The sequence below is a fragment of the Suricata suricatta genome, chromosome 12, assembly GCF_006229205.1.
Source record: "Suricata suricatta isolate VVHF042 chromosome 12, meerkat_22Aug2017_6uvM2_HiC, whole genome shotgun sequence".
Classification (NCBI taxonomy): domain Eukaryota; kingdom Metazoa; phylum Chordata; class Mammalia; order Carnivora; family Herpestidae; genus Suricata; species Suricata suricatta.
Window position 1 is genome coordinate 55,094,123 of NC_043711.1, and position 13,193 is coordinate 55,107,315.

Sequence of the window (13,193 nt, forward strand, 5' to 3'; positions counted from 1 at the left end):
TGGGAGGAGCTGACGCGGGATCCAGGATGTATCTGCTCACTTCAGTGCTGTGCGGGGGTAGCACCCACGCTAACGCCTCACTGGATCCCAGCGCCCCCGTCAGGAGGATTTGGTTTAACCGTCTCCAGAAAATAACTGCCCGGGTGTTTGCCCGTGTGCGGAAAGTGCTCTGTGCAGTGTCAGGGAGGTGGGAGTCTCCTCTATCTAAAATGGGCTTTCAGGTGGCTTGATGTCAGCTGCTCCCCTCGGCCCCTCCGGAAGCACATGGTGTCACCAACTTTTGAGCCCTTGATGACTCTGATGAGAAGCCAAGTATGCTTCCTGACCTTCCCCATTCCTGCTTATAATCTTTTTTTACCACTCATCTAGCTCCTTTTTTCCCCAAATTTCACTGCTGTTTGTCTCCTTCACTATCCCCCTATCCTTGAGGGATTATTTTTAAAGGCAGATCCCTTTCCCCCACATCACTCTCTTGTCTTTGGCACTGACTGTCCTTATAAAAAAGCTTGGGGCCAGGCTGGGTCACTGGCCTAATGAATAACTAGCTTAACTAGAACATGTCTGTGTCAGTCATGCTCGGTCAGTTTCTCCTAGAAAATGGCATGTTATTTCAATCTTCAAATTCAGTTATTCTTTAATAATTAGGATGTTTACTTCTATTTCCAAATACCTCTTCCATGCCACTTGTTAGGTTTTCCACTGCAGGGTGTGAATTATGTTTATGTTGGTGCATCCTTGTCTAGGCCTATCCATCATCTTTATCTCAACCTTTCCTACGCCATCAACTTTATTCTCAGTCATCTGCTTCTTTTGATTCCAATGCCTTTGGTAGTTCAGTCATAGAGTGGTTTTCACTGTCAACGTGACCTTCACAGTCAGTGCAGGTATAACTACCCTGCCCCCTCGTTCCACATAGCATGTATCCACTAGGAAGAGAGAGGGCTATTTTCCCCAGGAGAAATCCCAACATCCCTCTTTCTCATCTCTGTCTCTTCTCCTAAGTGGCAGCATCAGGTATGGAATCACTGCACTGGGCAAAGAACGTATGGTTTTTTTATCTGTCTCCTTTTGGTAACAATTTCCTTAGTGCTGGCAGGGGTGTTTAGCCTGGCCTTTTCCATATCATAGTAATAAGCAAAGGAAACCAGAAGCCTATAGATAGTGCCACAGGAAAGAACATGGTGTGTTTTTAGGACAAATGGTAGGGGCACCTGGGTGGCTCAGTTGGTTAGGTGGCAGACATCAGCTCAGGTCATGATCTCTTGGTTCATGAGTTTGAGCCCTGCGGTGGGCTCTGTGCTGACAGCTCAAAGACTGGAGCCTGCTTCAGATTCTGTGTCTCCCTCTCTCTCTGCCCTTCCCCTGCTCAAACTCTGTCTCTCTGTCTCTCAAAAATTATAAATAAACACTAAAAAAAAAAAAAAGAACAAATGGTAGACCAGTGTGATTGTACAGGATGCACAGCAATGTGAATGGCTTGACTACACGATGCCTCTTCTTACAGTGAGGAGTTCAGACACATTTTTATGAGTGCTGGGAAATCATCAAAAAGCCTTATACTGGGAAATGGCATAAGTGATTTATATTTTTAGAGGCTCCTCTGGTTCATCTATGATGACCACACTGGTGTGGACTAAAAGCAAACACAGGGAAAACCAGAGATGAGGGGCTTGGGCTGGAGAGGGCGGGGATGGAAGGAACTAGGTACACACAAGGCATCAAACTGACAGCACTTTCTGGGGAGCTGTTGATGGTGACCAATAAGGGAGATGTACGGACGGCTCTCAGGTACATCAGTGTGTAGAGGGGGTCTTCTCTGAGAACCAAAGATTTTAATAGATTCTCAAAGGAATTCATATCAAAACAGGTTAAAACCTTGCTTCTGGATACTTGGAAATTGTGTACGAAGGAAGGCCACCAGAGCCTAACAGACCAGCACAGCCATAGTTTAGCCCCGTCAAGAATTACTTTTTTATTGCACTGTGCCGTGGCATTCTGCCACGGGACTGCATTTCTGGATCTAATAAGGAACAGCTCTAGAAAACCCATCACTGTATTTACTTAGGGGATATTTTAAGGCGATTGTGTACCATATCTCAAGCCTGTTTTGTAAAACCTTGAAAAATCTCCCTCAATTCTCCCTCCTCTAGTCAGGTAGTAGGAAACGCAGAGGTAGATTTTTAGGTTAATTCTAAAGCAAGTCTATGGGACTTCATGGCTTGGATTCTGCAAACCAACAAATTCGTTTTTCTTCTGACACCATCCTATCCTTCCTACTTTCATTTTCTTCCCACCTCGATTTCCTCACTTTGAAAAAATATTTTATATTTGTTTTCGAGAGGCTACCCCAGATCTCTTCATCATAGGCATTAAAAAAATAATAGAGTAAATTTCTGATACATTTTTTAAATAATAAATAAATAAATAAATGCACAAACAAATAAGAAAAGGTGAGTTGATCTGCAGTGAACCTTAGGAAGAAGACCCTGAAGTAATCCTATAAATCTAGGAAACTCTTTTCCTATTAAGACATTCCTGTCTGCAGTATGGCCCTTCTATATTCTTCTTCTCGGATACCTGCCTTTCCAGCTTAATTTCTCATTAATTTCAACAGTTTTTTTTAAACTAAGTGTTAAACTCATAACTGTTAACATAATTCCAAAACTCAAGTAAAAGTTCACCACTGCAGAAAAAATGACTTGTTATTACAGGGAGTTAATTAAAATGATGATCAAATGATATCCTCTAAAACACAAGTTTCTCATTGAAAACAACCATCTAAAGGAACATTATAGTATGTACGTATATATTTTTAAGGAGGCTTCATGCCCAGTGAGGAGCCCAGTGTGGGACTTGAACTTACGACCCTGAAATCAAGACTTGAGCTGAGTCAGACACTTAACTGATTGAGCCACCCAGGTGCCCCAACATTATAAAGTTTTAGTCATGTACACTGGAAATGTATATGAGCGCTTCAGTTAGTCATCGGGCCATTTAACTAGTGCTATGACTTAAAGGCCTTCCAAGTAATTGAGATGCCTTCAAGGGAGAGGAATGAGATTTCAATTTTCTTTTGCTAGAAACATCAAGTACTAATAATCTTCCTGCTCCTTTTATTTCTCCCTATCTCTCTCATGTTGGAAGAGTGTGCAGAAAAAGGCCACTCAACCAACAATCAAAATAAAATGTAAGAAAATATTTATTTCGAAGCTTGTTATGATTGGATGGGGCAGGGGTGATGGGTAGGGGGAAGTAGACGTGTACGGAGGACATCTTCTTGGGAATCTGACAGCCCACAGCCCCCGCCCCCCCACAGGCCAGCAACCCTGGGAACCGTCCCCCGCCCCACCCCAGGCCATAAACAATGCAGACTCCCAGAGCCGTGTGGATGTGGCCCGAGCCTGGCTAGTGCCTTGTGAAGGGAAGTGGGTGGACAGCTGACCCACTTTGGACCAGGCAGATGTCCTCTCCCATCATTTAGAATTGAGACTGAGAACCAGTGAGTCAGTCGACTCCTCCTAAGACCAGAACTACTGGATAAACCTGTTTGTAGAAGGAAGGCCATATCTTGGCAGCTATGTGCATGCCAGGGGCAAATAACGTCTGTATGCAGAAGCAGAAGAATGAACCACAGGCATGCAAGTTGCAGTTTCTGGTTCTTAGTTCTTCCTGAGGCCTTGATACCCTCTTGCATTCCAAAAAGTCTCACAGGAACTTGTGCTTCCTCATATAAGCTTATTCAAATAGACATTTGTCACTTGTAACCTGAGAGTTCTGATGCATACGTTATATGCCCCCCTTTCCCCAACTGTCTTATTATTAGCTAGAGTATAAATTACTGAATTCCTAATTTTACTAAAATAGGGATAGGATCGCCTACAACATAACCATTACAAGTAATTTGTAAAACAAAAAGTGACAGCAAAGTCGGCTGACTGAAAAAGAAATTCTAAAAAGGTAAGCAGTAGAACACCATCTTACTTCAAGATGCTCTTTTTTATACATTTCGATAGCCTTTTCTTCGGATAGGCCACAGCAGCCATATTCCAGAGGGGTAAACACGGTAGTCGGAACATTGATGTAATCACACTGAAAGACAAACGAGTTACATCTGCTGATTTGGGGGCACTTTCCACAGCAAACATCTACCTTACGTGTATCTACAGAAGGAGAATAGGGAAGTAAGTCCAGTTTAATGTGACTGATTTTGCCATATCACCACCACCAGCAACGCTGAAGACCCTACAAGGAAAGGGCGAGCCCAACTCCAGAGCAGGGACCAGCTCTCCCGGAACCCCGGCCTGACTTCCGTTTTTGAACCAGAGCATTTGAGAAGGAGTGCCTTCACAGATGTGCTCTAAAATGTCTTCTTGCCACCCCCAGGCTTCCGGACCCTACTCCCCGGGAACAAGAATCACACCATTTCACTGGGACCTGAGACCACCATTGGCTGTGCACACAACTATGACACAGAGGGGATGGGCAAAGAGGCAGTTTGACAGTGCTGGACGGGGTGACCGCCCTGGGCCTTCAAGGGGAGATGCTGCATGTATGGGGCCAGGGAAAACATGGGGACCAGGATCTCATAGGTCCTGGGCCCCTGGCAGGACCCCCAGGGAGCCCTTATCAGACTAGGACAAGGTGCAAGTGGACATCACAGGGACACTGCAGACCTTGAGCCCTACCCACATCTACCAGCAGCTCTGTGCACCTGCCTGGGGGAATGTGCGAGCCCAGGTAGCATCTCTGCCTGGAAGAGAGTGTCTCTGGGATACCTGGAGAGAACTGGAACATATTGGTAGAAGCATCATAAAAACCTTGGGTGCAGAGAAAGCAGAGTGCAGGAGCACAGAAAAGATGGAGGGTACAGCCAGAGACAGAGATCACTAGGCCCATCCACCAACAGCCCCTAAACACTGTCCATAGCACTGGATGTCCCCCCAAACTTGCCCACAGGTGGCTGGTGATTAGGTGACAAAGAACACTGATGCAGAAACTACCCTATGCAGAAAAGGATAAGCTACATTAATCAATTCTTTCTTTTGAAGGAAGATGAGCTAGAAGCAAAGGAACAATTCGCCAGCGGCAGCAGGACAGGGAGAAATGAATCTGCGAGTTGTTGCCAAGTTCGGCTAAGGGAAGAGCGCCCTGTGAAGCCCCCACCTGTGTGCTGGGGCCCCAGAGCGGCCACGAGCCCAGACCCAGTTCTAGCCCCACATGCAGTGTGGCCCGGTCCTGGAATTCTTCTTATTCAAAGATACGGTGCATCTCAACTCCCTGATTTACAGGATCCTTGTAAGACACCCCCTCGGTCTATGTAAATGAGGGGGTGTCTATTTTTCGTTACCCCAGGCAAAACCAAACCAGAATGCCACCAGCCATCCCTACATCAATGATGTGGATTATATACATTGGCCTGGAATCTTTTTTTTTACTTTTTCTTTTTAATGTTTATTTATTTTTGAGACAGAGAGGGACAGAGCTTGAGGCAGGGAGGGGCAGAGAGAGAGAGAGGGAGACACAGTATCTGAACCAGGGTCCAGGCTCTGAGCTGTCAGCAGAAAGCCCAATGCGGAGTTCGAACCCACAGACTGTGAGATGATGACATGAACCGAAGTCAGACGCTTAACCGAATCAGCCACCCAGGCTGTAGAATTCCTTTCTACAAGGAAAGTAGTCTGTGTTCATTAAAAATCAAAGTCATGAAAAATACCACAAGCCGATAATTTAAGGCAGGGGGACCACGTCAGACTCAAAGAGACGTTAAGAGTCAGAAGATCTGCATGTACCACAGAAAGCAAACACGTGCATGAGGAAATCTGTGCAGTATCGTGTTTTTGTTGAATTTCTTAGAATAACGGAACTGTGGTTACAGAAGTAAATATCCTTGTTCTCAGAGGATGCGTGTTGAAGTTTAAGGGGCAAAATGTCATTGATGCCTGCCACTTATCTCAAAAAGCTCTGGGAAAAAAGTACATGCGTGTACACACACACATATTCAGAAAAGGAGAGAGAGCCAAAATGGCAAAGCATTAATAACCCGGGAATCTGAATGAAAGGACAGTATATTCTTCCCGTGGTTTAACATCTTTCTAAACAAAAAGACGGAGGAAATAAAGGTCTCAACAGTTCCCACTGCCTAGAGAAGGCCTTTCCAATTTGTTATTGTGACATCAAAGGTTTTTTTAAATAATTTTTTTAATGTTCATTTATTTTTGAAAGAGAGCCAGAGCGTGAGCAGGGGAGGCGCAGAGAGAGGGAGACACAGAATCAGAAGCAGGCTCCAGGTTCTGAGCTGTCACACAAAGCCCGATGCAGGGCTTGAACCCATGAACCACGAGATCACGACTGAGCCAAAGTTGGATGCTCAACCGATTGAGCCACCCTGACGCCCCAGAGTGCTTAAGTATTGCAGAAGGGACAGCTCCTTATGTGGGACAGAACACTTAGCATTCCGCAGCCCCACGCGTGCCCTTCCTCTGCCAACACTTGCACGTGTCCAGAGCACATGGAAGTAGGACACAACGTCTCCAGGTGGGAACTCGAACAGACTGCTCACCGTCCTGGAGCCAACCAAGCCCTGCAGAGCTCTGTGCCTGCATCTGCATTATCTACTCACCAGAAAAGCCCTGTGCTTCCTCAGTTTTGAATTACTCTTCCTACAAAGTCTGTCCCACATCTTTGATGGAAGACAATGAAAGGTGCAGGAGCCAGTAGCAATTGTCCCCTTCACACTTGGTGGAGGTGAAACAGGCACAGAGACCTGAAACAATCTGACCAGACGTGCACCAGCAGGCACTGCAGTAAGGGCCAGCGACCAAACACCTGGGACGCCTTTACTGGTCCAATCAGTTACAACTAACTGCCCTTGTCTTGCCTTACTCGCCATCCCCCACCCACCTGGGGAGCCCTTTGGCACTGGAACCTTGCCAGTCCTTCGCATATCACCCAGCATGACATCTTGCACATGGCAGACACTCAAACAAAGTTGTAGAAAATCATTAGTAAATACTAATTTATCTGTGAGGAACCCTTTACTTGCCAAACAAGCACACAAGTGTTGGTTTTTTAAATCACAGTTTTGATTTAGATATTGTGTCAAAACAGTCCTACAACAGTAGGAAACTCACCTTTTCCAAACGGCCCCCAAAAAGTCTTCGAGCCAGCAGCCTGCCGGCCTGTATGGCAACAGGTGCGAGCTCAAGTTTACCCTCCAGAATATCCCCCACAGCATAAATGTAGGGCACATTGGTCTGTTCCACATCGTTTACTGGTATTTTGCCACTCCTGGTAGATTTTGGAAAGGAAGCAAAATACATTATGGCATGCTCAGTGCTGATGACTAACACTAACTATTCCAAGAGAAAATGACTAAACACGTGGTGCAAACACCTCCCTCCAAGGAGCAATGCACCTCAAGTCATCAATGTCTTTAATATCAATGGCTAAAACCATAGGGGTTTCTGCAGCCCCACCCAAAAAACACTTTTTGGGTTGGTGAAACCACAGTCATTTTCTGGATCTCAAGGATATCTCCAGATGTCCCCCAAGTCCCACTTAGAGCTTCAAAATGTTTCTCCTTGCCTGATCAATGACATAAAAGTTCACTCTAAATCAGACAGTAGGTGAATACAGATGTGATGAATACATTTCCTTAATTTATTTTTTAAGATCACTGTTTACTGTATCAGTTCTTTAAGACACACAATAGTTACTGATTAATGAAAAAATTGATATTAATAAAGAGTTGGCAGAATTCTTACTGTGAAATACACTTAAAGCATTAAAATTTTGCATCTTAATAACTAAATGAGAATTTCCAAGAGGTGATCTGCAGAAACAGGGCAACAACCCCAGGTGTACTTACTTCTCATTGACTTTGACACCAATCTTCTCCAAGCCCATTTTCCTTGTACAAGAGTCACGACCGATTGCTAACAAAACCTGTATTTGGAGCCAGATCAAAACCACACACGGTCAATATCAGGAACGACAGAGATTTAGAACATGACTAGAGATCTTTCAGATATTAAAAGAATAACAGAATATTAGGAACACACTGTGTCAAAACTATTTCATCAGTTTAAATGAAATAGATTCCTTGAAAGACAGTTTCCCAAACTCACACAATGCAAATCTAAGTAATTCTATGTTTTATGCTAACGTATGCCCCCCCGCCCCAAATTCACAGGTTAAAGTCTTAACCTCTAGTGCCTCAGACTGTAATGTGTTTGGAAGACAGGGTGATTAAAGAACGTAAGCAAAAATGAGGCCATTAGGGGTCCCTCATCTAATATGACTGGTGTTCTTATGAAAGCAGGAGATTCAGAGACAGAAGGCAGCCGTGCAGACGCAGGGAGAAGGTGCCATCTGCAGGCCACGGAGAGAAGCCCCAGAAGAAACCAAACCGGCTGCCACCTTGATCGGACTTCCAGTCCCCAGAGCTGTAAGAAACTCCATCTCCATTGACGGGTTTTCTTACGGCGACCCCACAGACGAGCACATCCCATACTCATCAGAGAAACTGGACTCACCATTTGTAAACCTCCCATAAACTGACTCAAGACCCATGACTTTACTGTAAGGCCTATCAAACTGTCAGTAAAAAATAATACTAAATATACAAACTCTTCCAGAAAAAAAAGAAGAAGGAACACTTTCTAACTCCTTTTTATGAGCTCAGCATAAACAACTGACACAGAAATCAAAGAAGGACGTTAAAGTAAAATTATAAGCCAATACTCCTCATGAACATAGATGCAGATCCTAAAAAAAAAGGTAGCAAATAAGATATAGAGATATATAAAAAGGATAACCGAGGGGCACCTGGGTGGCTCAGTCAGTTAAGCGTCTGGCTTCGGCTCAGGTCATGATCTCACGGTTTGTGGGTTCGAGCCCCATGTCGAGCTCTGGGCTGCCAGCTCAGAGCCTGGAGCCTGCTTCGGATTCTGTGTCTCCCCATCTCTCTGACCCTCCCCGCTTGCACTGTCTCTCTCTGTCTTTCAAAAATAAATAAAAAAACATTTTAAAAAAGGATAATTGATCATGACCAAGTGGAGTTTGTCCCCCAAATAAAAATTTGGTTCAACATGCAAAAATCAAGCAATGTTAAAACCTCTTTGAGGGGTGCCTGGGTGGTCAGTCAGTTGAGTGTTCAACTTTGGCTCAGGTTGTGATCTCATGGTTCATAGGTTCAAGCCCCGAGTTGGGCTCTGTGCTGACAGCTCAGAGCCTGGAGCCTGCTTTGGATTCTGTGTCTCCCTCTCTCTCTGCCCCTCCCCCACGCATGCTTTCTCTCCTGAAAAATAAACAGACATTAAAAAATTAAAAAACAAACAAAAAACGTCTTTGACCTTGGCCGCAGCAACTTCTTACTCAACACATCTCTGGATACAAGGGAAACAAAAGCAAAAATGAACTATTGGAACCTAATCAAAATAAAAAGCTTCTGCACAGCAAAGGAAACCATTAGCAAAACTAAAAGGCAACCGACAGAATGGGAGAAGTTATTTGCAAACGACATATCAATAAAGAGTTAGTATTCAAAATCTGTAAAGAACTTAACCAAACTCAACACCCAAAAAACAAGTAATCCAGTGAACAAATGGGCAAAAGACATGAACGGACACTTCTCCAAAGAAGACATCCAGATGGTCAACTGACACATGAAAAAACACTCATCATCACTCATCATCAGGGAAATATAAATCAAAACCACAGTGAGTTACCACCTTACAAACGGCTGACATGAACAACTTAGGCAACAACAGATGTTGGCGAGGATGCGGAAAAGAGGCTCTCTTTTGCACCGCTGGTGGGAATGCAAACTGGGGCAGCCACTCTGGAAAACAGTATGGTGGTTCCTCAAAGAATTAAACACAGAACTACTCTACAACTCAGCAATTGCACTACTAGGTAATTACCCAGGGGATACAGGTGTGCTATTTCAAAGGAGCCCATGCACCCCAATGTTTATAGCAGCACTATCAACAAGAGCCAAAGTGTGGAAAGAGCCCAAATGTCTATTGACGGATGAATGAATAAAGAAGATGTGGTGTACATATACAATGGAGTATTCCTCAGCAATCAAAAAGAGTGAAATCTTGCCATTTGCAGCTATGTGGATGGAACTAGTAGGTATTATGCTCAGTGAAATTAGTCAGAGAAAGACAAATATATATGATTTCACTCATATGAAGAATTTAAGATATAGAACAGATGAACATAAGGGAAGGGAAGCAAAAATAATATAAAAACAGGGAGAGGGACAAAAACATGAGACTCTTAAATACGGAGAACTGAGAGTTACTGGACTGGTTGCGTGGGGGGTGGGATGGGCTAAATGGGTGAGGGGCATTAAGGAATCTACTCCTGAAATCACTGTTGCACTGTATGCTACCTAACTTGTATGTAAATTTAAAAAATAAAGTCTAAAAAGTCATTCAATGTTATTAATCATATTAGCCAATTAATGGAGAAATGGTTTAATCATTAACCAATACATACGGGAAATGAATTTGACAAAACTTAACACCTTTTGAAGATTTTAATTTAATCCTTAGAAGAGTAAAAATAAAATAAGTCTTCTCCAACCTTATAAAAGGCATTGATTAAAAAAAAAAACCACACACACCCCCCCAAAAAAACGACAGCTTACATCCTAGCAATGAGGAAAGACTGAATGCTTCACCTCTTAGCAAGATGAAGATGGCCCTCTCAATTTCTATCCAACGTTTTCCTGGAGGACTTAGCAAGCGTAACAAGGCGAGAAAAAGAAAAAAAAAAAGCAAGTAGATAGAAAAGAAGAACAAAACTGGTTTTATAGACAGACATTAATCCCAAGAATCTATAATAAGGCCAACACGCAAAAATCACCTGCATTTAATATAAATTTAAAAAATTTTAATACCATTTTATAAAAGCTGAAAAACATGAAATATTTAGGAATAAATTTAGCAAAATACATGAAAGACCCCTAGAGAAAAATGATAAAATATTGCCAAGAGAAACAACAGAGTACATAAATAAATGGAAAGATCTATGAAGTTCATGCACTGGAAAACTCACTATTGTTAAGATGGTCCATTCTTCCAAACTGATCTATATAATCAATATGATCCCAATCAAAATCCCAGTAGGATTTTTTCCTGGTAGAAACTGACAAGCTGTTTTTAAAAGTTATACGGAAATGGGGCACCTGGGTGGCTCAGTCGGTTAAGCATCCGACTTCGGCTCAGGTCATGATCTCATAGTTTGTGGTTTCAAGCCCACATCAGGCTCTGAGCTGTCAGAACCAGGAGCCTGCTTCAGATTCTGTGTCTCCCTCTCTCTCTACCATAATCATACTCTGTCTCTCTCTCTCTCTCTCTCTCTCTCTCTCTCTCTCAAAAATAAATAAACATTAAAAAAATTTTTTTAAGTTATATGGAAACATAAAGGATCTAAACAAAGCTGGTCCACCACTTGGTCTAAAATTTAATATAAAGCTTCAATAATCAAAGCAGTGTGGTGAAAGCAGACAAATGATCAGTGGGATAAGGGTGCAGAATCAGACCCACAGTGAAAAGGTCAAATGACTCTAAGAAAGTCACCAAAGCAACTCAGGGGGAAAAGGGAAGTCTGTTCAACAAGTGATACCAGAACCCCATATGGAAGAAAAAGAACCCATATTCTCACCTCATCCTATGAACAAAAATTCAAGATGTATTACAGACCTGAACATAAAAGATAAAATGATAGAGCTACAAGAAGAAAATGCAGGAGAATTGCTTCATGACCTTTAAGTTTCTCTGAGAGCACACGGAAGGTATTAACCATAAAGCAAAAAACTGAACTGGACTCCGTAAAAACTTGACAACCACTGCTCCTCAAAAGATAGTCCCATTTCTGTGACATCTAGGATAGGCAAATCTAGTTTATGGTGACAGAATCCGAACAGAGTTGTTTGGGTGAGGGAGTGGGAAGGGAGACCGGAGCTCTCTGAACCCACAGGGTCAGTGACCTTCAAATGAGTATGGATTACACGAACATGTGCGTTTGTCAAAACCGACTGAACTGTATGTCTAAGACATGTGCACCTCGCTTCCTGTAAAGTACACCTTATCACCGGAGTAAACCGTTGACAAATGTAGGTACTGTGAATAGCTTTGTACCAATATATTCAATAACTTAGATGAAATGACTAATGCCTAGATAAACAGAACTAATCTAAAGTAACTCAAGAAAAAGTAGAAAGCCTTAAAAGCCCCATGACTGTTAAAGACATTTAATCAGTGGTCAAATACATATATGTATAGAAAATTTTAGGCCTGGGGGCGCCTGGGTGGCTCAGTTAGTTAAGCTTCCCACTTCGACTCAGGTCCTGATCTCACAGTTTGTGAGCTCGAGCCCCACGTTGGGCTCTGTGCTGACAGCTCAGATCCTAGAGCCTGCTTTGGACTCTGTGTCTCCCTCTCTCTGCTCCTCCCCCGCTCACGCGCCTGTGCTCGCTCTCTCAGAAATAAACATTAAGAATTTTTTAAGAGAATTTAGGCCCAGATGGTTACATCAGTGAATTCTATCAGATGAAGAACCAATTCTAATATTACAAAAATGCTTCCAGAGAATAGAGATAATACACTCCAAACTTCTTTCATGAGCCAGGAAACCTTGATACCCAAATCTGTAAAGTTCAATATATAAAAGGAAAATTATAAGCCAATATGATTCATGAATATGAATGTAAAAATTCTAAATCACCAAATTCAATAATATATAAAAAGAATTATTACCAAGTGGGTTTATACCAGGAATAGAGCTGACTGAATGTTAGAAAACTGATGTAATTCAACACATTAACAGATTAAATAAAAAAAACTTTTGATCAACAGCTACAAAAGAAACACTGGTACAAGCAAACCACCCCTCATGATTTTTAAAAAAACAAAAAAGAAGTAACCAAACCCTTGGCAAACAAAAAAGAGAAAATAAATTCTTTCACTTACTGAATAAAACTCACAAATCCTGCAGAAAACATTAGTTTTTAATGATGAAACACTGAAAACTTTCAATACCAAAAATAAGACAAGAATGTCACTTGTCCTTTCTCGGAGGTCCTAACAAGTGTACTTATGCAAAAAAAAAAGAAATAAAAAGGAAAAGAGCAGATATAGAAGCGCTTGAGTGGCTCAGTCAGTTAAGCGTCCAACTTTGGT

General features: G+C 42.5%; 1 protein-coding gene across 2 annotated transcripts in view; it reads right to left on the bottom strand.

The window, feature by feature from the left end:
- TXNRD3 (thioredoxin reductase 3) overlaps window positions 1–13,193 on the bottom strand; it is a 56,101-nt gene that overhangs the window by 10,367 nt on the left and 32,541 nt on the right. For both annotated transcript variants that reach the window (XM_029918252.1, XM_029918250.1), the window contains exons 11-13: window positions 7,868–7,944; window positions 7,131–7,287; window positions 3,982–4,089 (exon numbers count right to left, since the gene is read on the bottom strand). In XM_029918252.1, the coding sequence (XP_029774112.1) occupies window positions 3,982–4,089; window positions 7,131–7,287; window positions 7,868–7,944 (342 nt within the window). The remainder of the gene's footprint in view (window positions 1–3,981; window positions 4,090–7,130; window positions 7,288–7,867; window positions 7,945–13,193) is intronic.